The 27857-nt window shown below is 57.7% G+C and overlaps 10 protein-coding genes across 10 annotated transcripts; 3 read left to right on the top strand and 7 right to left on the bottom strand.

Moving 5' to 3' along the window:
* Window positions 1–228: 228 nt before the first annotated feature.
* VPS15 (Serine/threonine-protein kinase) lies at window positions 229–4933 on the top strand (the record flags this gene model as incomplete). The annotated part of the gene is made up of 2 exons (XM_028640336.1): window positions 229–442; window positions 516–4933. The coding sequence occupies 2 exons, from the start codon at window positions 229–231 to the stop codon at window positions 4931–4933; spliced, it is 4632 nt and encodes a 1543-aa protein (XP_028495448.1).
* Window positions 4934–5637: 704 nt separating this feature from the next.
* SNRPA1 (U2 small nuclear ribonucleoprotein A') lies at window positions 5638–6712 on the top strand (the record flags this gene model as incomplete). The annotated part of the gene is made up of 5 exons (XM_028640335.1): window positions 5638–5716; window positions 5772–5844; window positions 5938–6202; window positions 6286–6420; window positions 6470–6712. 5 exons carry the CDS (start codon window positions 5638–5640, stop codon window positions 6710–6712), a joined length of 795 nt encoding a protein of 264 aa, XP_028495447.1.
* A 394-nt stretch (window positions 6713–7106) lies between these two features.
* D7B24_006195 (uncharacterized protein) lies at window positions 7107–7985 on the bottom strand (the record flags this gene model as incomplete). The annotated part of the gene is made up of 4 exons (XM_028640334.1): window positions 7107–7501; window positions 7607–7697; window positions 7736–7848; window positions 7922–7985. 4 exons carry the CDS (start codon window positions 7983–7985, stop codon window positions 7107–7109), a joined length of 663 nt encoding a protein of 220 aa, XP_028495446.1.
* A 708-nt stretch (window positions 7986–8693) lies between these two features.
* EXO84 (exocyst complex component exo84) lies at window positions 8694–10927 on the bottom strand (the record flags this gene model as incomplete). The annotated part of the gene is made up of 4 exons (XM_028640333.1): window positions 8694–9042; window positions 9098–10364; window positions 10421–10634; window positions 10694–10927. 4 exons carry the CDS (start codon window positions 10925–10927, stop codon window positions 8694–8696), a joined length of 2064 nt encoding a protein of 687 aa, XP_028495445.1.
* A 680-nt stretch (window positions 10928–11607) lies between these two features.
* Window positions 11608–12517, top strand: D7B24_006193 (uncharacterized protein; the record flags this gene model as incomplete). Its single annotated transcript, XM_028640332.1, has 4 exons — window positions 11608–11668; window positions 11875–12120; window positions 12223–12323; window positions 12389–12517. The coding sequence occupies 4 exons, from the start codon at window positions 11608–11610 to the stop codon at window positions 12515–12517; spliced, it is 537 nt and encodes a 178-aa protein (XP_028495444.1).
* A 590-nt stretch (window positions 12518–13107) lies between these two features.
* TYW1 (S-adenosyl-L-methionine-dependent tRNA 4-demethylwyosine synthase) lies at window positions 13108–15556 on the bottom strand (the record flags this gene model as incomplete). Its single annotated transcript, XM_028640331.1, has 2 exons — window positions 13108–15428; window positions 15511–15556. The coding sequence occupies 2 exons, from the start codon at window positions 15554–15556 to the stop codon at window positions 13108–13110; spliced, it is 2367 nt and encodes a 788-aa protein (XP_028495443.1).
* A 479-nt stretch (window positions 15557–16035) lies between these two features.
* On the bottom strand, window positions 16036–19224 carry TTF2_2 (transcription termination factor, RNA polymerase II; the record flags this gene model as incomplete). Its single annotated transcript, XM_028640330.1, has 6 exons — window positions 16036–17287; window positions 17352–17761; window positions 17820–18464; window positions 18535–18627; window positions 18705–18790; window positions 18864–19224. The coding sequence occupies 6 exons, from the start codon at window positions 19222–19224 to the stop codon at window positions 16036–16038; spliced, it is 2847 nt and encodes a 948-aa protein (XP_028495442.1).
* Window positions 19225–19779: 555 nt separating this feature from the next.
* Window positions 19780–20938, bottom strand: D7B24_006190 (uncharacterized protein; the record flags this gene model as incomplete). The annotated part of the gene is made up of 2 exons (XM_028640329.1): window positions 19780–20269; window positions 20331–20938. The coding sequence occupies 2 exons, from the start codon at window positions 20936–20938 to the stop codon at window positions 19780–19782; spliced, it is 1098 nt and encodes a 365-aa protein (XP_028495441.1).
* Window positions 20939–22037: 1099 nt separating this feature from the next.
* On the bottom strand, window positions 22038–23630 carry D7B24_006189 (uncharacterized protein; the record flags this gene model as incomplete). The annotated part of the gene is made up of 3 exons (XM_028640328.1): window positions 22038–22370; window positions 22429–23370; window positions 23442–23630. 3 exons carry the CDS (start codon window positions 23628–23630, stop codon window positions 22038–22040), a joined length of 1464 nt encoding a protein of 487 aa, XP_028495440.1.
* Window positions 23631–25638: 2008 nt separating this feature from the next.
* On the bottom strand, window positions 25639–26437 carry D7B24_006188 (uncharacterized protein; the record flags this gene model as incomplete). Its single annotated transcript, XM_028640327.1, has 3 exons — window positions 25639–25763; window positions 25840–26095; window positions 26162–26437. 3 exons carry the CDS (start codon window positions 26435–26437, stop codon window positions 25639–25641), a joined length of 657 nt encoding a protein of 218 aa, XP_028495439.1.
* Between the last annotated feature and the right edge of the window lie 1420 nt (window positions 26438–27857).

The raw sequence follows: 27857 nt of genomic DNA, 5'->3' as shown, positions 1-27857 counted from the left end.
AGCGGGTAGCTAGCAAGCTGCAGCATTGACGACAAAGCAAATCGACAACAGGCAGCACGGGCAGAGGCCCGACATAGACGATCAACCAGCGCTTTTGTGTTTCCTCGCAGCCAAGACCCAGAGCTCCCAGCTCCGACCTGACCACCTGCCCTCTACCTTACCAAGATGACTGGCCTATCCGCCACACCGACACCAGGCACCATATAGGCACAACGCCAGACGGACACCATGGGCCAAGGCTTCTCTCTCGCGACGCCGTATGCTGGCTCGGCCAGCATCGATGTTCCTGAGCTGTCTGACCTTGTGTACGAGCGGAGCCTCGGCACGGCGCGCTTCATGAAGAGCGTCCGCGCACGACACCACGATGGCGTCGTGTTGGTCAAGGTCCTGGCCAAACCCTACACACCCCTGTCGCTCGACCAGTACAAAAAGGAGCTCATCGGTAGGTAGAGATACGATGGCGCCCGCACCTATGTATGTGCCCCCTCATGTTGACTTTCTCTCTTCTTGTCTAGCTCAGCGAAAGGCCCTCGCCGAAGTCCCAAACGCACTCCCCTTTCAACGCATCATCGAAACCGAGACGAACGGCTACCTCGTCCGTCAGTTTCTCTACAACTCGCTGTACGACCGCATGAGCACGAGACCCTTCCTCGAAGACATTGAGAAGAAGTGGCTCGCCTTTCAGCTGCTCTGCGCCCTGCGTGACTGCCACGCACGGGACATCTACCACGGCGACATCAAGTCCGAGAATACCCTTGTGACGTCTTGGAACTGGCTGTACCTGACTGACTTTTCCTCGCCCATCAAACCAATATTGCTTCCCGATGACAACCCCGGCGATTTCTCGTACTACTTTGACTCCTCTGGACGGCGGACCTGCTACTTGGCGCCCGAGAGATTCGTTGCGCCGGATGACGTGGGCACGAAAGAGGCCAAGCTCACCTGGGCCATGGATGTCTTCAGCGCCGGTTGCGTCATCGCCGAAGTCTTCCTCGAAGCGCCCATCTTCACCCTGAGTCAAATCTACAAGTTCCGCAGGGGCGAGTATGACCCGGTCATCTCGCAGATAAGCCGCATACCGGACAGGGACGTTCGGGACATGATATCGAGCATGGTGCAACTTGATCCTGAGAGACGATACTCAGCGGAGCAATATCTCGACTTCTGGAAGGGCAAGGTCTTTCCAGAGTATTTCTACAACTTTCTTCACCAGTACATGGAGCTGGTCACGGACCCTTCTTCGGGCAACAGCCCGATCTCTGGCGCGTCCAGAAACCTTGGCGAGGCCGATGACAGGATAGACCGCATTTTCCTCGATTTTGATAAGATTTCATATTTCCTCGGTTATCAACCTGGCAAGCGCGACACCCAGGTCGTACCCCTGGCGAGCAAGCTCGGCCTCGGGCATTTCCCAGTTCGACTCAACATTCCGAACCATGAGCAGTACGTGACGGGCAATCCGGATGGTCCCAAAAATGACGGCACCCTTATCTTCTTGACTCTTGTCGTGTCGAGTATCAGGCATACGGCTCGCGCGGCTTCCAGGGTCCGGGCGTGCGATATCCTGCTTGCCTTTGCTGAGCGAATACCCGACTTGGCCAAGTTGGACCGGGTGCTGCCGTACTTGGTGCTGTTGCTCGGTGACAAGTCGGACCTTGTTGTCATCGCGGCGACTCGGTCGATCACGCAGCTTCTGCAGCTTGTGACAGCCATTTCCCCTGTCAACGCGCATGTGTTCATCGAGTACATTCTTCCGCGCTTCCAGACTTCGCTTCTCGGCCCCTCCCCACCCGTGAGCCCACTCGTGCGAGCAACGTATGCCTCGTGCCTGGGAGGCCTCGCGTCGACTGCATTGCGCTTCCTTGAGATGGCGGCGACCTTGAAAGCCAACGGTGCTCTGACTGTGGCTGATCCTGAGGTGGAACCAGGCAAAGAAGCAGAGGTATTGGCTGATAATCTCTTCGATGATGCTCAGCGCGAACTCTTCTCCATGTTCGAAGCACACACGAAAACACTCATCGAAGACACGGATGTCTCGGTCCGGCGCGCCTTTTTGACATCGGTTCCGGAGCTGTGCATCTTCTTCGGCCCGGCTGAGGCCAACGACATTCTGCTCACCCACCTCAACACATACCTCAACGATCGGGACTGGAAACTGAAGTGCGCTTTCTTCGATGCCATAGTGGGGATCTCGGCGCTTGTCGGCAGCGTCAGCCTCGAGGAGTTCATGCTGCCCCTCATGGTGCAGGCGCTGACCGACCCCGAGGAGTTTGTCGTGCAGTCCACTCTCCACTGCCTGGCGCAGCTGGCTAATCTCGGGCTCTTGTCCCGGGCGAGGTTGTGGGAGCTGATCGATATTATTGGCAGATTTACAATGCACCCAAACCAGTGGATTCGCGAGTCGGCGTCAGAGTTCCTCTCGCAGGCGTCCAAGTCGCTGTCGCCGGCCGACATCATCGGTATCGTGCTGCCGCTCATTCAGCCGTATCTGAAAACAGACAGGATACCGGCATTCGGCGAGCTCGAGCTATTGGACACCTTGAAACGACCGCTATCCCGAGCTGCGTTCGACCAGGCTTTGAGCTGGGCGCAGAAGACCAAAAAGAGCAAGTTCTGGACGCCGTCGCAGGAGCTGCGTCCCTCAGTATCTAGCTCGTTGCCCACCAGCCTTGCGACCAAGTCGTCCAAGGACCTGCACGTCAATACACTCAGGCAGTCAGCGAGGACGATGGAAGATGACCAGTGGCTGGCGAGGCTGAAGAACCTTGGCTTGAGCCACGAAGATGAGTTCAAGCTCGTAGCGTTGCGAGACTTTATCTGGCGGCTCAGCCGCACAAAGACCGGCATTGAGAGTCCCGGCGAGCCCACCACGACTAACGAAGTGGTATCCCTCCAGAGCCTCGGCATCACCCGTCAGACGGTCTTTTTTGACCAAGAGCTACCTCCGCAGCTGCCGGATACGCCTGAGCCGGTCAAGCAAGGGCCCTACACTATTGCGGACGCACTGCTCGATGCGTCCATGACGATCAACGACTCGGCGAGTAAGAGACGCCTGGCTACCTTGAACAGCTTGAGGACACGTGTGGTTGAAGGGCCTCCCTCTCGTGACGTTTCGCGCACACGACCGATTGACACAAAGAAGAGGGTAGGGACGGGTCAAGGGAGCCTTTTGACCGTCGGCAGCCCAGTTGATGACGATTCTTCCGTTAAGGATCAGCCTTATGCGTCACGGAGAGCCATGCGACACCAAGCAAGCGCGTTGAGTCTTCTGGGACGCAAGGAGAGTAATAAGAGCGTGCCTGAGACGAGCATGACGGAGACGAATGCGTTTGGAGAGGTCGAAGGCCCCTTTTCACAGGATACCGGCGCCCGCCCCGGTGTTGGGGACCGCCAACCGAGCGCAGCGACTCTCAGCGGAAATGTGAAGGCCAATCACTCATACGAGGGGAACGACCCCAGTATATTGAAGATGCTCGATGCCATGTACGTCAATGTGTTCCCGCATGACATTGTCGAATTCGGACCACTCGTCACGCCTGTCAGCCGCCGCGAGATTGTCAACAAGACGACAGGACCCGGGGGCGATGAGCCATGGAGACCTACCGGACGGCTTGTGGCGACTTTTGGGGAGCATGCGGGCGCCATCAACCGTCTCATCGCTTCCCCAGACCACGTCTTCTTCCTTACCGGCGGAGACGATGGCACCGTTCGGGTCTGGGATACGGCAAGGCTGGAGAAGAATATTACCAACCGCTCGAGGCAGATTCACAAGCACGCGCCTGACGCGCACGTCCTCGCACTGTGTTTCGTGGAGAACACGCATACCTTCATCAGCTGCGCCAGCGACGGCAGTGTCCACGTTGTCAAGGTTGAGACAGTGGGCGCCGCCGGGGTTCTGCGATATCTGAAGCTGCGCCTGCTGCGCGAGTACCAGCTGCCGCAGGGCGAGCATGCCGTGTGGTGTGAGCATTTCAAGATGGACGCCAGCTCAGTCTTGATGCTGGCGACGAACAGATCGAGAATCCTGGCCATTGACCTGCGGACCATGTCGCTGCTGTATGTGCTGGAGAACCCGGTACATCACGGCACACCGACGTGCTTCTGCATCGACCGCAAGCGTAACTGGCTCTGCGTCGGCACGTCGCACGGCGTCCTAGACTTGTGGGACCTGCGCTTCAAGATGCGCCTCAAGGGCTGGGGCGTGCCGGGCAAGAGCGCCATCCACCGCGTCTGCGTGCATCCTAGTAAGGGCCGGGGCAAGTGGGTCTGCGTTGCGGGCGGTACGGGCCAGGGCGAAGTCACGGTGTGGGACCTCGAGCGCACAACATGTCGCGAGATCTACCGGGTCGGCGGCAGCAGCAAGGAGGCACTCAGGGGCTACGAGCCGTGGCAGGTCGACGAGGACAGGGCCGAGGGCATGCTGGGCCGGTATGCGACCAACATCGAGCCGAGCGGCGGCGGCGGCGGCAGCCACGGCACAGCGGACGGCGGCGTGCGCGCCATGGTCGCGGGCACGGCGGTCGGCGAAGACACACGCGACGTGCGGCACGCATTCATCGTGACGGGGGGCTCGGACAAGAAGTTGCGGTTCTGGGACCTCGCGCGCGTCGAGAACTCGACCGTCTACAGCGGGCTCACGGCCGAGGAACAGAGGCCCGTGTTCACGGCGTCTCAGCCGACGGCGGCGCTGACGGTCAAAACGGAGAGGATCCCGCGTGCGGCGCCCACGGCACCCAATGCCGGGGCCGGGCGTGAGAAGAACGGTGCGGGCGGCGGTGGCGGGCGCAGCTCGCGGTCCACGGTCGTTTCGGTCCAGCAGCAGCAGCTCCTCAAGGCGCATCTCGACTCGGTTACGGACGTGGCCGTGTTGGAGATGCCCTATTGCATGACGGTGTCTACTGATCGGTCTGGTGTCGTGTTCATCTTCTCATGAGAGGGCGTTTTTGCTGTTTGGCGCTTGGGACAGGGTAGAACATGGATAGATACCGATACATGGTTCTGGGCTTTCTTTTTCAGGTGATGATGATCGACATATGCTTGTCCGTTGTCCTGTGATGTTTGCTTGCGAGTTGGTGATCACGACATGAACATTCGTACCAGGATCAGCGACAAGGCCTCGAGCTTGTGTTGGATTGAACTTTGCTCCTTGGCATGAGCTCCTCGCCCATGAGTGTCATTTATCAGAAACAAAAGCACCAGATCAAATCCATGAGAAGAGGCACCCTCTCTCTGCAGCTGTTCTCGTGGCGTCCCACAGTGTGTACAGTGCGAGCACAAGCGTCGAGCTCTTATCTTATCGCACCACCAAAATTTCCTCCCCGCGGCACTTGCACCTCACTGACTGACCCTGGTCTGGTCTGGTCTGGTCGCTGCTGCCCGCTCCGTGCTTGCTCTGGGCGCCCACCACATTCCGCATACCGCATCTTCAGCCTTGTCGACCATGAGAAGCGCACTCCACGCTTATTAGCCCTGCCGATTCCTGCACCACAACCAACGACCGTCGCCGCCACTATCCACCCTCCCTCAGCGGCTTGTACACAATTTGGACGGAAGAAGCCATACTCAGAGCCTTCAGTCTCAATCACCTTCGCCACGAGGCACACGACACCACCACGGTAACCCCACCGACCGCCCACGATGCGGCTCACGGCGGAGCTCATCAGGGACTCTCTCTCCTACCTGAACCCGCTCAAGGAGCGCGAGCTCGATCTCCGAGGTGCGTTGCGACAAGAACAGATGCTACACTTTTGATCTAGAGCCAGAATTGATAGCGAGGCCCCTTCGCCGGGCGCGTGCGAGACAGGACACCGAATCCCCGCCATTGAGAACCTGGGCGCTGCCGGCGTGAGTCTCTTTCCCTTCCTCCTGCTGTGCCCCTGCGCCTGTCTGGCAGGGTCCGAGATGCTGTCCCCGCAATACAAACACAAGACTGACAAGCCAGCCCCACGACTCGATCGACTTCACCGACAACGACATCCAGACCCTCGGCAACTTCCCCCTGTCGCCGCGCATCACCACCCTGCTGCTCGCCCGCAACCGCGTCGCCTCCATACAGCCCGCCCTGCCCACCGCCATCCCGAACCTGCGCCACCTCGTGCTCGCCTCGAACCAGATCGCCGAGCTCGCCGACCTCGATGTCCTCGCCAAGTTTGCCCGCCTAACCCACCTCGTGCTGATCGAGAACCCTGTCACCAGGAAGGAGGTGCGTGGTCCCCTCCCCTTCCGCACGCGTCATGTTGACGGGCGAGCGAATGGAGGACCTTGGAAAAGCTGACCGCGTCGCAGAACTACCGCTACTGGGTGCTCTGGCGGTGTCCCGGCGTCCGTTTCCTCGACTATGTCAAGGTCAAGGACGCCGAGCGCCAGCAGGCCGTCGCCCTGTTTGGCACGGCCGACGAGCCGACGGCGCTCGCCTCCAAGGTGCGTCGCCTACCCTCCGCCTTCCCAACACGGCATGCTGACTGCGCAGATCATGGGCGTCAAGTCCAAAACGTTCGACACGGGCGCTGCGGGCGGCACCGCTACTGCCGGCGACCAGGCGCAGGGCTCGCGCCTGTCTCGCATCAAACTCACCGACAAGGAGAAGAAGCGTCTGCAGGAGATGATCAAGCGCGCCGACAGCCTGCAGGAGATCATCCGGCTCGAGAAGATGCTCAACGAGGGGACATTACCCCCCGGCGTGCACCTCGATGCTGATGTCATGGAGGAATAAACCTGCCTTCTTCTTGTGGCTTGAACCCTCTGGAGAACGGCAGTCGATTCTCGACATGAACATGACGTATGCAAAGGGCTGTGGAGGAGGGGAACAGATGCCCCCGATGGCACATTTGGCTCTTTTTTTTTTGTTTCTCATTTTTCGTTACCACTTGACATTGTCACACGGCGTTAAAACGGCATCGGTAGAGGAAAAAACAGGTCCCGAGGGAGGCCTGGGTAGTTTATGATCAAAACACCTCGTTGTCATCATTACAGGTCATTACTGTACACTCCGTACATCCACTGCTGCTGCTGCTGCTGCTGCTGCTGACACTGCGCCCCTGTCCACCACAGCGCGCGCATCACTCCCTTTCCGCCCAGTACCGCAAAACCGACGCGCCAACCGGCCACTAGCCCGTCATGTCGACGTCGCCATCGTGATCCGCCCCGGCCGCCTGCCGCATCTCGGCCTGCAGCTGCGCACTGGGGTCGTCCATGGCCGCAGCGGAAGCAGCAGAGGCCGCACCTGGGCCGCCGCGCGACGCGGTGCCATTGACACCGTTGGCACCACCACCCGGCCGGAGCGCCCCCGTGTCCGCAGCACCATTGGTGCCGGTACCGGCACCGGCGGCGCGCGACTTCTTGGTGCCCGCCAGCGCGGGCAGCGTCTCGTCGGCGGCGACCTTTTCGCCGGCGACGCGGGCGCGGGTCGCCTGGGCCTGGCCCTTGATCTTCTTGTACGTTGTCGTCTTGGGGATGACGTCCTCGAGGAACTCGAGATTGTCATTGTGCGCGACGGCGTTGGCTTTTTTTTTTCTTTCTGTTAGTTTAGTGGCACCTATGGCGACCGAAACAGTAGCGAATAACTGCGAGGAATGCATGTGCTGAATGGAGGCGAGAGAGGACTCACCTAGGTCCTTGTACTGCACGTTGCGGCGGGGCTTCCGGTCGAGCTTGGCCTGGTTGTGGGCTTCGTTGGCGAGGTGCTGGATGAACATCTCCTGCGCCCTGTTAGCAGCTGGCCGTGTCGAATCGCCACATCGGCGAGGATCTGTCTTGCACGTGCCGTGGCGACTGTGATGATGAACGCGGCGTTGCTGGAACAGATGCTGATGTCTGGGTCCTGAGCGATGATCTTCTTGACGCGAGCGACTGGGGCGGCCTTGTTAGTGCTCTGTCTGGCCGGCTGGCCGCTTTCATCGGTCGTGAGAGCCGGTGCACATACGGGGCAGGGCCGGCTGGCCTGTGACCTCCTTGCGGGGAGGGATGGCTGTGGTGTTGTAGGGCATGGCGGTGAGGACGTGGTGGGACTGAGAGAGCTGGTGGTAACGGGATCAGATCTAGAGGTCTCATTAGTGATGCGGTCATGAAGCTTCTCATTTGTGCTTGATGTGAGCGGCTCCTCATGATGCTTGACTTGCGTGACCAAGAGGCTGATGACTTGAAGCTTGGCCCACTGCTCACTTCGAGATGAAATTGGCATAGCTAACTCATCATAGGGTATGCCAAGCTCACATTGTCATGGGAAGCCTTTATAAGGCTGGGCCGACGTGGACGCGATCGTTGACAAGGGACATGCTTACCTCAACCGTCGTAGAAACCTCTAATATTCTGTCTGGCAAGAATAGCACAGCTTCTCAACGTTGTGTGTCAAGTCTGGACAGCTATGAGAATTGGAACAACCGTCTAAGAGGTGAGGTTGAAAAGATGGGGCGTCAGGGACGCGTTGATGGTCGCGCGAGGGAGCTCCAAAATGCGCCAGCTGCCCTCGGCTGGCACCAACCCCTGATGTGCCCCTGAACCCTCGCACTCAGCATCGCTGTACAGGACATCATTCCAGCAGACTGCCCTATCCACAGTGTTTGAATTTGACGATGACATGGCTAGATTGAATAGAGGCTGCATAGAATCGTTATAAGAGTTGAAAGACATCGACAAATATCGAGCCTCGCGCTCATACAGCACCCCCAAGACCCCTCATGCGCCCTCCAGATCCCTCACTCCAAGCCCAGGCCTACTGGGCTGTCTGACCGCTTAAACTCACGCAGCTCCTGGCCGACCATTGTCTTAAAGTCCAAACCAACTTCGGCCAGCATGGAGGCGTGCTTCTGCGCGCGATCCATGCACTCGGACCACACCTTGCCGTCGCGCTCCGTGCTGCTGAGCTGGCGAGAAAGAATCAGGTTGAAGGCCTCCACCTCTTCCTTGGCCCACTTGACGCAAGTGCTCATCATGGGCGGTGGGAAGCAAGACTGGTAAACGGTAACGGTGTTTTTGATGAGCGTAAAGTAGCAGAACGAGATCTCCCAGATGTACTGGTGGAGGTCGCCCTGGAACGTGCATTGCCTGGCATTCTGGGTTAGCATGGGTCATGGTACAGCTGACAGCAAGCTTGACTGACCTTGATCGATGCTGGATCACATTGTGCCTCGCCAGGAGGTACGACTCGCGCGCACGGTCTTCGTAGCCGAGTCTCGTCAGCCACGACACGATGCGCCTCGTCTTGGTGGCCATGTTGTGGTACATGTCGAGCTCGCGGAGCAGCATATCGGCCACCTTGACGCAGCGCTCTTCGACCTTGAAGTTGATAAAGTCCTGCGCCACGGCGTTGCTCTTCAAGCCCCTCGCAAGCTTCTTGAGCTTCTCGACCCTCTCAACGGCATTCTCAAAGTGTTGCAGCGCAATCTCAATGTCGAGCTCGTCCATCTGGCCCTCCACCCAGCGGAGGTTCTGTTGATTGCCGTCCACCTCGATGCGCATGTCCTTGATATCCGACAGAGTCTCCAGGAGCTCAGCCTTCTGCAACAGCCCCGGGTCGCGTGACGCAAAGTAGTTGATCGTCTCCTTGGTCTTATTGTTGGCCTCCATCTCAGACTGCAGGCTCTTGCGGAGCTCCTCCACGGCCTTGCGAATGTTCAGAAGCAGGGACGGCTTGTCGGGATCGTCCGGTTTCTCCGTGCGGTAGATAAAAGACTCCTGGCCGTTGCCTCGGACGCGAATGGCGTCCGTCAGCTTGCTCCTCGTGCTGGACGACTCACTCGACCCAGCCATGTCGAAAACCTCCACATCCAAGAGGGGCCAGCACCGGTCTGCAACCAGCTTGATGATGTTGCCTTGTCCCTCACGGGGTGGCCCGTCGGTCTTGCGCTTCTTGCGCGACGCGATGAGCAGGTGGTCGTTCAGCAAGAAGATCTGTGTGGCGCGCCGGGACTTGTAGGTGGCATTGTCGAGTTCGATCCACTGGCCGGCGTTCTGTATGACATGGCGACCGGGGGCGTTGGGCAAGAACTTTTGCGTCCCCTCGACGTTCTTGTACAGGGCTTGCATCTGCGAGTTCCACAAGGCGCTGCGGTCGGCTACGGAGCTGCGCTTGTCCCTCTTGCTGAGGCCCGTTGACAGCTCGCCATTGAGGCTGGTTGATTCGTTACGACCGCCCGCTGCTGCACGGAGAGAGGTAGTGTTCGCCTTCAACTCAGCCATGAGGTTTCGGAGCGTCCGCATCTCATCCTTCAGCTTGTCGGCTTCGTGGGCAATCTTAATGAACTGGGTACGGTTTTGCATCACATTCTGTTGGAGATCGGCCTGGGCTCTCGACTTGAGCTGTCGAAGGGAGTCCTGGTACTCCTGAATCTGGTCCTCGGTTGCATCACTGAGCAGCCCGGCGACATCTGAGAAGCATTTGGTCAGTGGTCAAGTCGCGAACGATGGGTCATCATCTTCCCACATTGATCGGCGTTGAGATTGGGATCTCGTAGAGCCTTCAGGTCGATCGTGGGTGCCGCGCCACCTCTAGATGGTGGAGGCCCTCCACGCTTCTCGCGAGATTCGTACTTGTCGAGAGTGGGTAAGGCGGGTACGGGGGGATTGTTGACGTCGAAGCCTGCCTCGGGAAAGTTGCCAAAGCGCGTTGAGTATCGTCGTTTGACTAGGTCGGAGGTCTACGTCCAAAGCACGCGTCAGCTTTCTGTGCATGATCTCTCTTGTTCATTCGACCTACCGCATTACCTCCGCCAGGCTGAATCGGAGGGCGCTGGCGCTGCTGGGGAGGCGGTGGTGCCTCATTGACGGGTCGAAGGGCTGGGCCACTGGCAGGGCCATTCGCATTGCGCAAGGGAGACGGTCCATTCTGTGGGATGGGTTCAGAGATCTGTCGCGGGGCGCTGATGGTTGGGCGACCCCCCTTCCGGCGGGGGCCTGATCTCAAGGAGATCCTACTGCGTTCGGAGGACATTGGATGGGCCGAATAGGTGAGTGGTGGACCGGAGGCCGTGATGCGAAAGAGGCGAGCTCGTCGGTTGTGGTCGAGATGCCACTGCTCACATTCACTTCCAGCGTGGTGGCAGTGACGAGACGCATCAAGCTGGGGTTGAATGAATATGTAGGTAGGTAGGTGGTGTTTCGTCAGGACCGGGGTTCGGTTCAGGTCGTCGACGTTGACTGAGCTCTGGCAGCTCAGACGTGTTGGCTTGGCCTGTGTGGGGAACAGCTTGGGAGGGATCAGTAGCCTGAGTTACAGGCGTCCAGCATCCGTGGGTCGGCGTGGATGTTTCTCTGCCAGAGCTCACGGTTTTGGCGATGTTTAGCCGAACACACATGCATCGGACAAGGCCTCGCCGGTGTGGTGCTGCACTGGCGCGTGAGACCCCGGCTCAAGACCAACTAAAAAAATTGGTAGTAGAGCTCCATCAATCGAGGGCCCTACCGAGTCCCTGGCCGATAGACCAGCTTCATTTCTCGACACTCGACCTATCAACCCCCGACGCTCTCCCATCTCGTCACCACCCTCAACTCTTTGACGACCAGCTCCTAGACCGAGCCCGCTCCGACGTCTGCCACCGATCATCCATCGCTTGGATTTCTTGTCGCCGCCTTTTCTCTTTCGAGGCTCCTTCGTTCCATCTTCATTTCATCATGGTCCAATCATCCACGATAGTGACGGCATCCGTCGCCGCTGCCGCGACCGGCGTTGTTGGTAAGTTTCTTATCAACCTCCTTGCCAGGGCTTGAGGAAGTAGATGAGAGCTCGACCGAGGCATCATCAGAAACTATCAAGCACCCCTTTGGCTGTCCGCATTGCGTCGTCTCTGGCAGCATAAGCACCATGCGCCTGGTTGTCCTATGGGATCCTCCATTCTACGCACAAGGCCATCGTCCGCTAACCAGCATGCACCTCTTCAGCCTACCTCTTCTACTTTGACTACCAGCGCCGCGTCAACGCCAACTTCCGTCGTGACCTTCGCCGCAACGAGCGCAAGCAGCACCGCGCCGAGAAGGAGGAGGCCCAGCTCGAGACCGTCCGCCAGCGTCAGGCTATCGCCCAGGCCGTTGTCCAGGCGAAGGAAGAGGGCTTCCCCGAGGATGTCGAGGGCCGCGAGGCCTACTTCCTGCAACAGGTCTCCGAGGGCGAGACGCTGGCCGCCGATCGTGAGTTTGCCATTGCTTGCTTCTCTCCCCCCGTCGGGCCAGTCTAGCTACAAAGATGGGGGACAACAGCATGATCGGAAGCTAACCGCTGCGAAACAATAGCCAACCACGTCGTCGAGGCCGCTCTTGCTTTCTACAAGGGCCTCAAGGTCTACCCTACCCCCAACGACCTGATCAGCATCTACGACAAGACCGTCCCCAAGGTATGCGAGACCACTCTCACCATGACTTCAACCGAGGTTGCTTGCAGACGCTAATCGCACCACAGCCCGTTCTCGACATCCTCGCCGAGATGATCGCCTCCGACTCTGATCTGAAGATCAGCTCCGGTGGCCAGGGCTCCTACACCGGCAGCGGCCCTAACCTGTCCGACATGCCCACCGTTGGACTCGACTAAAGCGCTGTGACGGCCACAACATCCAGGGTCGTTCCCGTCGAGCACACCTCGAAGGGCCTGGCCCGACGATCCAACTCCTCCACTCTGTACCACCGCCCAAAAAAGAAAAACCCACTCCGAAGCCGGACATCGCAGGAGCGACCCCTCGTGCAGCATTGTTCACAGCGATATCCGGCATGAAGGGGCAATCCTGACCCACAAGGATTTACGACGTCTTTGATTGTACCATACCAGCCGAATGCGCTGTTTGATAGAGGGACCCGCGGGGAGAAGACGCCCGCGTGGTAGCCAACTGTATACTGATGATTGGGGGAGAAGGGAGGGGGGCGAAGTTTTGTTAAAAAGTGAAAGGGGATGCGTAGCCCGAGGCGGCGCGTCCGCGGACAATACACGTTTAATTGCCCTGCTATGCGTCATGCTGAAGTTGTCCCATTACTGTTTTCGATTGGCGCGATCTTGCTGTCATTGTTCACGGCACGACATGTTAGGACATGTCAGGACCATGGGCATTCAGGGGCACGTATACGTGGGGTTGTCATGAATCGTATTTTCTTTTTTTCAACTACTGGGTTGCAAGATACCCGCCCAACTTATTTGGCTTCAATCTTCCGGCCCTTCCTGTCGACGCGGTCGTCACGGGGGTCGAACCCGCCGTTGCCCCAGGTGGCCCACTCGGGCGTCGCGGGCCCCATGTAGTCCTCGGCGCGCCACTCGCCGTCGGGCCCCCTCTCCTCGAGCAGCTCGAAGAAGCGCTGGTAGTCAATGGTGGTGTGCCACTTGCCGTCGACACGGAAGCGGTCGCTCGCCAGCAGGATGCAGCAGCTGTGGGCGTGCTCGGCGGCGATGCCGTACTGGAGGCCCTTCTCGCCGAGGCGGGCCTCGAGCTTCTTGACAAAGTCGCAGACCTCCCAGTACCAGGGCACGTTGCTCATGCTGAGGCCGGCGTTGGAGGCGGTCGAGGTGCCGCAGTAGGTGACGCCCTTGACCTCGATGAAGCAGGGCAGGCCGCGCTCGACGAGGGCGGCGTAGCCGTCGACCTCCTCGTCGACGTTGAAGCCCTTGACCAGGGTCAGGCGGTAGACGGTGCGCTGCTTGAGGCGGCGCTCGCGCAGGATGTCGAGGCAGCGCATGAAGCGCTCCCAAAAGTCGCGGTGCAGCGGCCGGTCGATGCGCCGCAGCGACTCCTTGTCGGCGGCATCGATGGACACGTAGAGCTGCGTCACGGCGCGCAGCGAGGCGAGCTGGTCCGGGTGCTGCGCGTTGCAGACGAGGAAGGACGAGATGCGCTCGGCGTGCAGCATGGCGAGGAACTCGTTGATGTGCGGGTAGAAGATGGGCTCGCCCACGAGGGAAAGGGCGCAGTGGCGGATCCGCAGCGCCTCGGCGTACCGGTCGGCGCGCACACCCGCCATGCCGCGGAGCACCTTGATCTTTTGGTAGTGGCCCGCCTTGACGCCGTTGAAAATGTCCTCGGGCGGGTCGACGACCCAGCGCCACGTCGTGCCGACCGGGTTCGTGCCGTGGCGCCAGCAGAAGACGCACTTGTTGGAGCAGGACAGCGACGGCGTCGTTTCCATGCACTGGTGCGAGGCGATGCCGTAGAACGAGAACTTGTAGCAGGAGCCGCGACCGCGCAGGGCCGACTTTGTCCACCGACAGATCTTGACGCCCGAGTGTGAGCCGACGATGGTGTAGCCCTGCTTTGTGAGCGAGGCATAGGTGGGCGAGTTCTTGGGCACCATCTCCTTGACCGTCGGAGCGGGCGCCATCTTGGCCGCCGTCTTGCCATAGGTCGTAAAGTCGACAGCGATGGGCGCTCCCTTTCCTTTAGCCGGCGCGGCGTCGGGTCTGGAATCCTTCATGATGCGGCCCAGATCCTCGACGTCTTCGAGGTTCTTGCTGTTCTTCAGTTTTTCCGGCTTGGCTTCGCCGTCCTCAACCAAGGTCTCGTCGTCGTCTTCTTCGTCAACGTCCTCCTCGTCGCTCTCGACAGGCGCACCGCTGCCCGGCATGCCCTCACCGAGACCACCCGTGCGCGCCAGCTGGCCCAGAATCTCGACGATGCCCTCCGACCATTCCGCCAGTCGCTCGGCGTAGTCCGTCCTGGGGTCGCCCATGCCGACGGGAGCAGCTCGCTTCCTGCCCGTCAGCCTCGCCATCCACTTGTCGAGCTCCTTCGCCTGGAAGCAGAAGCCCTCCTGCTCGTTGGGCCAGCCCTCGCGGTCGCCAAAGCCAAAGACAGAGTAGCCGAGCAGCGGGGCGAGCGGGGCCGTGTCGATCCTGAAGTCGTGGTGAATCTCCTTGAGGTGCTCGAGGAACGTGTCGTTGATGGTGTCAATGTTGAAGCTCGGCAGCAGGAACAGGTACAGGAGCTCGACGTCGCCCTTGGCCTTGGGCGGCGTGATGAAGTAGTCGTCAAAGTCGACCTCGGCGAGGTCGAGGAGCTCGGGCGCCTCGAACGTGCAGCTCGTCTCGGGCGCCGCCCGGTGCATGTCGCGCCCGAGGTCCTCGGCGAACTGCTTGGCAATCTTGGGCGTCGTGGCCGTGATGCTCGAGAAGAAGATGAGCGGCTGGATCCGGCGCGGCGGCCGCGCTGCGGCCTTGTCGACGTTGTCGTCCGAGGACCGGCGGCGCACGACGCCGCCTTTGACTCGCCTCGGGCCGGCGGTCGTCTTGGGTGCTTTGGGTGCGGCAGATGCTTCGGTGACGAGGGGGGGCTTTTCGGTTTTCGCATCGCGCGCGAGGGCCGCCTTCTCGGCGACTGTCTTGTCGGCGGCGAGCTTCTTGGGCAGGGCCTTTAGCTGTTCGGGTTTTGCGCCGGTGGCCTGCAGATAGATTCGGAGGCCGACGAGGCCGAGAGCGACGACGAGCAGCACAGGGATGCGAACCTGCTGCCATGCATCGTGGAGGCCTGGACATTTCGGTAGCCCATGTCAGCAACTTTGCGCACGAGTCGATTGGCTAGGTGGTCTCAGGAGGGCAGTTTCTCTTACCATTGAGCAGGGGCATCAAGGCCCAGCTGTCCCGGGAACCAGACATGGTTTGATTCTGTAGTATTCGGTCAAAGACCAGGTCTTCAGTCAGTCGTCGCAAAGGGGGAAAAAAATCCTCCGAGGGCTGTCGACGCTCTGAGCGATGCAGAGATGGTGCCCCGCGGTCGACTTTGGGTCGATGTCGAATTCACTAAAATAAAGTCTGCGGCGCGTTGGCGCGGGGCTTCCTGCATGCCTGCCCCACCTCGCCCACCACAGAACAGACAGGCTCCTGGAGCCCCCTTTCATTTTGTCTGGCATGCCTTCAGTCTTCAGACTCCAGACTTCGGAAGCGGGCTTCTTGTGAAATGCTCTCAATTCTATTCACGAGACCTGTCTGTGACGACGGCCAACTCGCTGACGTGACGCTTGTGTCCAACATGCCGGGCTCTTGCTACCTACCAGAGGACGCTCGACGAGCCAGTTTGTGCATCACGAGCGTCTCCGCCTGCGCTCTTGATATATCGTACAACCCACCTGCAGCCCTTAGGCAGGCGATCCCAATAGCTTGACAATGTCCGCCATACGCGTCTCCTTCGTTTTCTTCTCCTTGCTCTTCTCCTGGAAGGCCTTACTGATAAGCTCCCGCTTCGCCGCCTGAATCTCCAGCACCTGCTCTTCGATTGTGTTCTCCATGACAAGGCGCCACACTGTCGTCGGCCGCTTCTGACCCAGCCGGTGCACGCGATCGACGGCCTGATCCTCGATGGCCGGCGCCCACCAGCTGTCCGCCAGAATGACCGTGTCGGCCGCGACGAGGTTGAGGCCGACGCTGCACACAGCCAGACTGGCGAGCATGACCTTCGTGTCGGCATCGTCATACAGCGCCGCGATGGCGGCATCGCGTTTGTCGGGCTTCATGCTGCCGTCGATGCGCGTCCACTTGAGCCCCGCCTCCTCGATCTGCGTCTGGATGATGTTGAGGAACGACGTCCACTGCGAGAAGATGACAACCTTGGACTGTGGGTCCTTGCACGTCGCCTGAACAATCTTCAGCAGTGCCTCCGTCTTGGAGCTCTTGAAATCGCCGTCGAACGCATTGGCGTCATCGTCCTGCCCTTCCTCGGGGGCCGGCTCAAGTAGGTTTTCCATGCCCAACGTCTGCCGGCACATGGGGCACTTCCTCTGCAGCTCAATAACCTTGGTGATGCACCTCCGGCAGTAGACATGCTTGCAGTGCGTAATGACGGGCTCGCTGAGCGTGTCAAAGCAGACGGGGCAGTCCTCCTGCGTCTCGATGAACAGCCGCAGCGCCTGCTGCAAGAGCGCCTTGTTCTTGTCGTTGAGGATCACGACGTCTTGGCCCTCGAGGACCTTGAGCAAGTCGTCTATGCGAGCACGACAGAGCGTCCAATGATTGCATGTCTGCCGCAGGCGCAGCAGCTTCTCAAGGACGCTCTGAAATTGTACGCGGCCCGTCCTGGCCTTACGCTGGTATTCTTGGAGGACGCCCTGCGCCTCTTGCAGCAGCACCTTGTACTTTTCGTTCTCGTCCCTCCTGAACGTGATTCGATGGACATACTCTGTCTTGGGCGGGAGTTTAAGGTCGACAAAAGCCATGTCCTTCCTACGGCGAAGGCACAAATCGTGCATAATGCTTTGGAGAAGGGCTTCCGCTCTTTTGTGCCCCCAGGTCAGGGGTCGCGTGATGACCGTGTTGAAAATGGTTGGCTGCTCGACGCCGCCCGTCATATGGAGGAACGCCAGCATTGATTGGAGGTCCTGGAGATTGTTGACACTGGGTTCGTAAGCAGATGTTCTCTCTTGTGATTCGAGGCTTTTCAATCTGAGGACAAACGTACATTGGCGTGCCGGTGAGCACCCACCGAGACGCGGCCCTGAGTTGGCAGGCCGCCCGGGCTGCCTGAGTCTTCGCATTGCGGATGGTATGACCCTCGTCGAGCACGACTCGCCTCCAGTCAACACTCATCAACGGTCCACGAGCAGAATCCGTCTTCTCCAGACGCTCCTTGGCTAGTTTCCCGTAGCTTGTTATGACGACGTCGTACCCGGACAACTCTTCAGAGGCCGCAGAGCCGTGGTGGATGTGGATTTTCGGTGCCTTATCCTTGCGAACGTGTGCATCGAATTGCTGCTGCCAGTTGCTCATGACACTCACGGGCGCCACGATCAATGTCGGGCCGCTGCCTGTGCCTGAGAGGATCAAGCTGATCACCTGCAATGTCTTTCCGAGACCCATGTCATCGGCAAGCTTCGGGAAGCATCGTCAGCAACTTATACGCCAAATCCAGGCTGGAAGCAAAACTCACAATCCCGCCCGACAGCAGTTTTGCCTCACCGGCGACGGAAAATTTCGTCGCGATATTGACCATGCCGCGCTTGTTCTGTTGCCACCTCCACAGCTGGACAGAATCGGAGGAATCCTTCTTCGGGAGCTGGGGGTCTTCTTTGGCAAGCATCCAGTGCAAGCCTTGCAGCTGATACGGAAGCAGTTTCGACACCAAAAAGGCCGGCTCGTCCGCCATGGGCATGGCAGCCATTTGCTCTTCGGTCATGGTTTTGATGGCATCCGCACCCTTACGTACATCGATTGTCTCGCTCGTTGCCACGAGATCCACTATGGTTACACCCTCAGGTGGTTCATACTTCGTCGCGTTGCGAGCTTGCTGCATACGCAGCTCGGCAGCATCAGCCCTTGCTTTGAGGTGCGCGTTCGTCTCTGTTCCGACTCCGCGAAATTCTACGCCGCGTGCCTCCTCATCACGTCTCGTCTCGGCCTCGGTCCTACTTGAGCTGAGCTCGGCGGCCTTGAAGATCCTGTCTTTCTTAAGGCGGTCTTCCAGGGCTCTGCGCGCGGCGCGATCACTTGGACCGTAGACCCTCAGGCGGATGGGACAATCGTAGAAATTCATTTCGCCGCTCAGTTGACACTCTAGCATTATCTCGCCTCGATCCTAGGACGGCTGTCAGCTGTCCAACTTCCCGTCTATGATTCGTCGGAACCTGAGGCGGCCAGGGGCTCACCAGGTAAGGTGCGAGTTTGGCAGCCACGTTGCGCGGTATGTGTCCAATCTGGTCTCCCAACACATTGGTCACTTGCAGAGCATTTGCATCGTACTTTTGCACCCGTCAGTGTCATGGTTCCGTGCTGCCACACAGCAATCCAACATGGCGCTTAGAAGTCGGTCGCATACCTGATTGTGAGGTTCTCGGTTGCACAGCACGATCTCTCCCGCCGAGGCGTTGCCAGCATAATATCGAACGCCAACAACCTTGGTAGCTGCCGCAGAGTCAGTTTGATGTGATTACCTGGTCAAGAGACCTGTATGCGAAGCATGTCACGGGAAACGTACGCAATGATCCGTAAAACTCCATTGACGGTTCATCATTGGACTGCGTGAGGTCAATGACCTCGACGTCATCCGCGATGGGCTGAGACGATGATGGATAGACCCTCCCGTTCTGGGGGCCCCGATGTGGAGGCACCCGTGGACTCCACGATGACTGAGACGTAGAAGTGGCGTTATGTCTTTGACTCGAGCTCGACTGGGATGAAGCTATGTGTCCTCGACTTGGAGAGCTCTGCGAGAGGTGTGACGACGGAGCATGTCTCTTGCGTGGAGGCCCTCCCGAGAAGGTTTCGTCTCTACCACTGCCTTCGTCGACATCGTCTGTGAGGTCGATGACGTCGTGATACCTCTTTGGACCTGACATGCTGGGTGAACAGACGGGGTGGGTTGTAGAGCTGTCGACCCAGCCTATGGATTGGAAAGATGCAGTAGTGTAGCCTCTGGCGCTTTCTCTTGAATTGAATTCTAGTAGTCAAGAAAGAAAGATATGGGAGAGGTTAACATGGGTGAAAGGGAATCAGATGGGCATTGAAATCCCAGGCCATGAAGCGAGACGCGTTGGTTCGTGTCACGGTTCGTTTTCCTTCCCATACAGTACAGGGCTGCGGGTCCGGCAGTTTGGCGTATACCCGCCCTCCTGCCAGGTGACGGATTCCGGGTTCCGGGTGCTACCTTCCCCTGTAGCTGCAGGTCTAGGCCCATTGAGGCCCAATGAGGCCCACTAAGACCCTGACTACATGTACAGACATGGCCTGCCTGCTCTGTCGACCAATCTTGGTTTGCTGCACCACGCCTTGCAAACACTTCAAGCAGGGACGGCACACAGCGCAAGAGGACAAAGCAGCATCAACAACGACTTGACCATTCTCACTAGCGAAATGCTTCCATCTTGACGGCAAACTTGCTCCAGGTATGGTTTCTACAGGTTATCCACGAGAGGGCTGAGTCCCTGCGCCGTGCCGATCCGCCTCTCGAACCAATCCCTCAGCCTCCCGACCTTCTCTCTGTCCATCATCCAGTCCATGAAGGCGGCCGTGTTGGTCGAGTTGAGCGTCTCGAGCGCGCCCCAGGGGAAGCCGTCCGGCAGAGGCACGTCGCGTCGGACCGACCAGCCCTGCAGCTGCTGGTACTCGGGCGACAAGATGTAACTGTGCAGCAGCTTCGCGCCCTCGGGGTGAGGCGCATCCTTAGGGATCGCGGCCGTCTGGGGCCAGGACACGAAGAACCCCTGCTCGGGAAGTGTAATGTTGATGCCTGTCGGCGCCTGGTATCCGATAGACGATGTGAACGAGGCGGCCTGCGTCATGTTGGCGGCTGAGAGGACCGTGTTCGGCGTCGCCGTGCCGCGGACCCAGCGAGGGTTCTGGGCGAGCAAGGCGTCGAACCAAGCGACTCCGTAGCGTTGGAGGCTGCGCTGCGTGTCAGCCGATGCTTCAACGCCCGAAAAGGAGGGAACACAGCAAAACTTACACGAGATCAAAGGCGTAGAGAACGGCGTCGTCGTCGTTAGGGTAGGTCAACACCAGCTTATTCTTGAGCGCTGGCTGGAGGTAGTCGTCCCATTCCTTGATGGTGATGCCGGGCAGCTTCTTGGTGTTGTAGATGGTGGACCAAAAAAATATGACTATGCCATACCAGGATGCGCCGACAGAGTCCTTATAGGCTGGTGTAATCTCATCAAATCCCAGAGGTGCGTAGTTTAGCAGAGCGCCCTCGTCCGCCCAGCGGGGATAGTCGTGAACGGTCTGTAGTATGATCGAGTCGACGGTGACGTTTCCATGTGCCAGTTGGTCATCGAAAGCGGCGTCATGGTACTTGGAAAGGTCGACAGTAACGTTGAGAGTCATGCCAGGAAACCGGGCCTCAAACGCCTGCTTGAGGGCATCTTGCTGGTTCGTCTCGTCGCCGCCGTGCCACAGCGTAACAACGCCGCCTTCAGCAAGGGCAGCCTTATGGATTTCATCCAGCGACCTGACCTCAACCTCCGGAGTGGAGTTGAACCTGAAGAGTGTATCGGCAGAACAAAGTTGGGTGCCAATTATCAGGGCACTACATAGCTGTGAGAGGGTTGACGGCATGATGTGATGTAGTAGGAGAGTGGTTGGGAGGCAACGATTATCCGGGTTGACTTGAACCCGCCAATCGAGGCCAGAAGGTCCCCGGTGATTTTATAAGATCCACAACAGATCATGAAAAGGGTATCCTGCGTGACGTCGATGATCCTCTTGTTGCTGCCTTGACATCGCGCGCGGCTAGCTCGACCCGAACGTTTTCAAATCGGCATTTAACGAGTCAGAGGTAGTGAGAAATCGCGATGACCAGGTTCCTAGGGTGTTGTTTCAGCCGCTCTGGTCACTTTTTTTTTTTTTGGCGTAAGCTAGGCACCATGATTCAGTTTGCCTTGCTGCCATCTTCGAGTTCTGGCATGGGATGGTGCGCTGACCGGCCGGACAGGCGGCCAAGCTTGATCTGATAACCTAGTCCGGTGCACTGCACCCTATCCCGGCCATCGGGCCGGCCGACGATACCAGTGAAGCGAATGACGTAGGCTCATCAACCCAACCGGATACGACACATCAATTACGATGACAAACCCAAAGTGTTTTACGACTCACGCAATGCAACGCATGGATGCTGTAGATTTAGCGGTATACTGAGGGGTGCTGTGAACAGAGCTCGCATCGGAATGTTCCGAGCACTCGGAACATGAAGCTGTCTTCCGGACCCCTTCTCGTATTTGCCCTTCGTCAGCAATTTACACAGACAAGAAGGCCCACCGAAAGAGATATATGGCTCGCTGGTTCAGAGACAACATTAATACTCTGGTCAGGGCACACACACTTTGCTTCGACGGCAATCACATGGTGATGTGTCATACTACTCGATATCGACTGGGCGAAGTCCAACTCGCACTACAGTCGACCCAAGGGTCAAGTATCTCCGTCGCTCTCGTTCAGTCGGCAACTCCCTCTCATGTAATGTACTTTTGCGCACCTACTTTGGGGTGAAAAGGGCGGTCGGTGCGAGGACAAAGAGCATAGATTCATCATCCATTCCATTTGGACACTCCACAAAATCGCCTTGGTACTTCATGCCAGGCCACAAATCGATGAAAATATCCTGCATCTCATGACGCTGAAGTCAAGCTTCATGAGCCACCACCGACGCCCAGTGCGCCTACAAGTTGTACCGAAAAGTGTCGTCATAGTCACTGAAGCCCACGTTGGGCTGTTCCACCACCACTGGAAGCCGCGTCGCCAATCTCTCCCTCCGCTTCGCATTCACATGCCGCAGTGCCAAGACGTGTAGAATGACAAGCACGATCCCAAATGAAGCGAAAGCTGTGTTGATGCGCACGCCTTTCAGATACCGTGGCGCGCTCGACGTGGTAAAGATTTGGCCAACGACGATGCCTGAGCTGTTCCCTACGCTGTACACGATGCCGAGCGCCGTGGCACGCTTGAAGTGTCCCGCGAAATTGCTATTTAGCCACACAATGCAGAGGCCACACTGTCAAAAGAAACATTAGTGAACCGGCCATACGATCAGCTTTGTTCACATGGCTTACCGTTGCGTAGACGCCTGTTCCGAGGCAAAACACTGCCGCGAGGCGGACTCCAATGGTCGTGCTAGCGAGCATCATCGTGTAGCCAGTGATGAGCGCCACACACGCGCCAACGATGAAGGGGCTGCGCAGTCCGATACGGTCAGACGCCAAGGCAATACCGATATAAGCGACGGTGGCCCAGAGGTAGACCGGCACCGTGAGTAGCTGGGCCTTGACACTAGCGTACCCCAATCCTCTGATGACGGCAGGCAAGAAGGTCATGAAACTGAAGAGCGAAAGACTGACGCAGAACTCGAGGACGGCATGCAGGTATAGTTTCGGGTCTTTGAAAGCGCTGAACACCTTGGCCCACGAGAACTTGTCCTCGAGAGACAGGTGAGGGTTTAATTCGAAACGAAGACGCATGACTTCGCGCTCCTGTTCATTCAAGAACCAGGCGGTCCGGGGATCCTTGGGGAAAATGGTATAGAGGACAGGAACGCAGGCGATGGTGATGATGCCTTCGATGATGAATAGCCAGGACCAAGAGGGCAGGCCGCCTGCGTTGATGTTGGAAACGGCTGAGGCTAGCAGACCTCCAACAGCACCTGCCAAAGCGCTGAAGCCGTACATAATGGCAGAGCGCAGGGACATCTCATTACGGAGATAGACCATGCCGATGTAGGCGTTGATGCAAGGTATCAGTCCGGCTTCGAACGCACCAATGATCAGGCGGCAGGCGTACAGCTGTTGGACGTTGGTGATGAAGCCCATGCCGAGGCAAGTGACGCCCCAGCCGAGCATACAGACCGACAGCAGGTTTTTTGGTCCGACGACTTTGAGGGCAATTGAACAAGGGGCCTCGAAGGCAACGTAAGTCGCGAAGAATAATGTTACTGCGTTGCCAAATTCATTGCCTTCGAGGCCCAGATCTTCGGGCAGCCCCATGATATTGGTGTTGCCCTTCACAACGAGAAATTCATGTCAGTCATCTTGAAGGTCAGAGTACGCAGTTGCGGGAATCGGCGACTCACCAGGTTGTTTCTGTCCAGATTCGCCATCAGATACATGATTCCAAAGCATCCCAACACGACTGCGTCGAGCTTAAGCATGACCCGTTTCTGCAAGACTGGATCAATAGCATTGCTCGATTCCGCCACCACACTCCCAGCCGTTGGTGTTGTGGTCACGTCCCCTTCTTTCTCGTCAATCTTGAGCGACATGACGGATGAGGCGAAGGATAATCTGGGCAAGATAGGGTATTTTCGAGGTAAGTTAGACGTATAATGTCACAAGACTGCACCTAAGTTTTGCGGATCGATTGATGCTTGACTTCTCAGGTTTGATGAGTTTTCCTTTTACCGTATCCTTCGCGAGGCCTCACCTCAATATATCTACACCAGGCCATGGGCATATTGGCCCGCGGTTATGTGCTGTGCCCTCTATCAAGATCTACCATCTGAATGATGCTCAGCTCATGCCTACCTATCAATATTCCGCCAAGAATCTGGGGGTTGACCTCGGTCTTCCTCAAAGACCGGGAATCTTATCTTGACGTGGGGTAAGGGCGTCGCCGAGTTCGAGTCGATAAGAAGGCTATGATCTTTAGGCACGAGAGGATTAGGTCCCTGTGCACTTATGAGTACTTCGAGATACTTGTGACGCTGAGATGGAGGCATATTTTCTGCCCGATGCAGTCAGGTCGGGGTTGATCTGCGGGCTTGGGGGGACTCGACCTTTTGCCCGCGGCGCCGTCTTATCGCCCGGCGGGCAGACTGTTCCGCAGTCGACGATCGCCTCCGGCCGGCCGCAGCTTCACAAAGATGCGACTGGCGTACCGGATGGCGACATGGGAGAAAAGGTAGTGCTCATAGTCATCTTTGCTCATGCTGTTGAGGACAAGCAGCATCTCGATATCAAATCCACTGAACCACCGAGCATCTTTTCGACAGAGACAAGGGAGAGCACAGGATCTAGCCAGAGGAGATAAGCAAGCAAGTGTTCTGTTCTGAAGTGGAAGTCAATGTGAGGAACTAGATCTTGCTGGCAACATGCTCAACCGAAGATCAACCACTCCGATGCTGCAGGCTCCGAAAAATGATCTTCCTACACTTTCATCTGAGCACAAATTTGGCGGACTGAAGGTGTATCAATGAAATAGGAGGTGTTGGTGGCTTGGTTGAAAAAGCGTGAAGGGTTGATAGGCGCCAAGTGGTTTGCAGGCTACGTTGCCCCCTCGCAATGCAGCAACCTAGGGTGATGAGAAAACCGAAGTTTTGCTGATACTCCTCCTAAGATATTATACTATGCGTACGTGCTGAATATTACCCATGTTAGAGACCCCGAGTACCTGGGTTCGAGGACTACTGTGGAAGGACGTTTTATTACTTGTTCTCGTCCTGAGCACGACCATGGCTCCTCGTGCAGGCGCGTCGTGCTGGATGGGCTTACCTTTACCAACAGGTAGAACAAACTGCTATGGATGAGTGGCACTTTCAAGACTTGATCACTAATTCCGAGCTACCTATAATTAGGTAGGTAAGGTTGGTAGGTAAGGTACTCTGGGGCCTTGAATGGGCTTCCCCGCGGCACCCTACCTTAGGTGCTGGGTGGGTGCCGTGACGGACGAGCAATGAGGTAGCACCAGCCAGCGATGAATGAGATTATCGAATGTTGCCCCGATAAGCACTACCTGTAGCCGTCAGTACCTACACGGAGTACTTGAACCGCGGACGGATGCCACCCTGTCAAGCCTGATGATGAAGCCTCCAGGCCCTTGATCCGAGAAAAGCACGCCATCGCGGGTGGATCCATTCTGACCAATGATATGTATGTTGCAAAATCACGACATTTCACGTGACCAGAAGATGGCCCAGCACAAGGGCAATGAGCAACTATGCGGCTCTCTCTGGTGGTTTTCTCTTCCTGCAACCTCATTTCATCTTCTCATGCTTGTGTAGGATGGTTCTTCGTTATATTTGCTATCCATATTTACCCTTAATGGGTTACATGACTTGAGGATGTTGAACTCCGGTTAGTCGCCGATCAATCTGCCACGGTCACGACGCTCTGCTCTGCTCTGCGCCATCAACGCCGACACGAAACGAAATGCCATCGCACGCAGCCATCTTCCAGATCATAGCAATTTGCCAAGTAGAATTCCAAGCACGCCTTATCCATATTCAAACTCGAACCCAAACGCCGCCCTTATCGATCACGTCACCTTATGGCTTACGAACTCGGCAGGCGACGACCATGTGCCGAGTAGTAGCCACATTTGGGCACGTGGCTACGCTTGCCCGTCTCTGGGTTGAAGACATTGCAACCCCCCTTGGCGACATTAGGTGGTGTGTACACTGGTAGTCCCAGTTGTCAGTCAAGTCGATGCCGCGACGTCAAGCGACGGAGGGGGGTGGGGAGGAAGCTACGCACGGTGAAGGGATACAGCGAAGTCGCTGCCCTTGTTCCACACACGATGGACACCAAGTTCATCTGCCATGTAGGCGCAGTCATCTTCCTTGTGCGTTCTTTCAGACACAACCTTCATGGGTTTGTCTTGATCACCACCACTCTCGGGGAAGGCATATCGGGTCTCGGTCAGGTCTCCCTTGAGGATCTTCATCAGGCAGTGGGCATTGCCATGGTCATGGATGGGACTGCCCTTGCCTGGCGACCAGACGAGGACGAGCTGCCCTCGGGGGTTAGATGCTATTCGATGCCGGCATGGTTTTACGACTATCGGTCTAGGACTTACGAGGTTGCTCTTGCCGTTGCCGTCATCGACGAGGTTTCTGGTGTATCCCCTCGATGCATCAGCGAAGGCGTACTTGGCCCAATCCTCCTCAGACGAGATGTAGTCTCGCATCAGAGCGGCTAAGTAGTCGACGTCGATGTCATCCGAGTCGAGGCCCGATGACGGCCCAAGGGCTGTTTTCAACGCTTGCACGAGACGATCGAACTTGTTTGCATCGGCCTTGGAGGAACCGTACCCGAAGGCCGAGTGGATCTGGTTGATGATGTCGATGGCCATGGTTGGGAAGATGAAGTATACGTTGGAGGGGGTCTTGTTTGGTTCAAAGGTTGATCATATGGCTATGGAACGATGGCGGTGATGAATGAGTCTTGGCTGGGAAGCGGGGGCAGATGAGGGCCGTCGACTGTCCTTTAGTTTCAGGCTCGCTGCTGTCTGGCGACCCGACAATTCGACGTGGGCGGAAGGGCTCGGAGAGACTGGATGATCCGATGGTCGTCGACACTGGGGTGGTGTGGGGCAGAAGTGGACGTTGACTCGGGCTGAGTGGTCGGTGGTGCGTACTCGCAGCGCCAGCGACACGGAGATTGTCGTCGGATCGATTGGAGGTCGTGCGGAGGGCTGCGGCAAAAGGGTTCCTCGTGATCAGGGGTGCGACGCATAAGGTCATAGCCTGCTTGGCGGGGAATGCGGTGTGCCAGTCCGGGTGGCGGCAAAGATGGGATCTATGCGGAGGCAAAAGCCGTCGATAGGCGATGGAGGGCGTTGTCTGGCGTCTTGTTTTCGTCGTCGTCAACGTCTTGGTATGAGCAAGTTTGAGGTCACAAAGTGGAAATGGTGGCCGGTTTGTCGGCAGCTTCCGACAGCGGAAACAACGCATGCGAGGTTTTGCTGAACAGTTGCACACTAGACCCTGAACCGCTACAACGGTCCAATTTTAGCAGCCTTTGTTGGGCTTGCGTCACGGGTCTCCGCCGACTTAGCGCCGAAGTTCGCAGTGGTGTGATTGAGTCTCCAAGGCGGACGGCGGGGCCGATGGCGAGTGGAGTGCAGGGGCCGCATCGGCGCCGACCACCACGCAGTCCACATCGAAGACCATTGAGGATATGTACGTAGTATGCTTTTGATTTCATTCCTCAATACGAAGTCAACTCTTGGTCCCGTCGAGTGCAAAGAGGTGAAGAGTTCTATTTCTGGTGATCTCAAGTCTGTCGTAACAGACCTGCCATTCGATGCACAACGCCAGTTTGCGTGAGGAGTGAGCACCACAGAAAATAGCACGCATCGGCCAAGGGCCGGGGCTCGATGGCATCACGTTCGGAGTAGGCACAACATAGCGAGATATCAAGATGCGCTTACGCAGGACCTGGATCGAACCTTGTTGATGTTACACTAGCTGCCTACCATGTGAAGTGATGCGAAAAGCCAAGAGTCAGGGCCGTAAGACAGATTTCGACCTCACAGGGCGCCGTGCCCATTGGGCTTGAGGGGGAAGGTCTCTTGCTTATGTAAGGGCGCCTGGATCACATCGGGCATTCCTCCGCTGGCGCGTTCTCCAAGGGGTCGCCAGTGGTTTTTTTTTAGCGGACACAGCGACCGCACGCCACTGAAACGTAACACCTAGAGGGATCTAAGCTCGTAACCAAACACTAGGGACTCAGGCAAGTGGCAGTACCCGAGATGGGGTCATCCTACGGGC

The sequence above is a fragment of the Verticillium nonalfalfae genome (genome assembly GCF_003724135.2).
Source record: "Verticillium nonalfalfae strain VnAa140/NRRL 66861 chromosome Unknown scaffold_42, whole genome shotgun sequence".
Taxonomy (NCBI): domain Eukaryota; kingdom Fungi; phylum Ascomycota; class Sordariomycetes; order Glomerellales; family Plectosphaerellaceae; genus Verticillium; species Verticillium nonalfalfae.
This window is presented reverse-complemented; position numbering and strand designations above follow the sequence as displayed.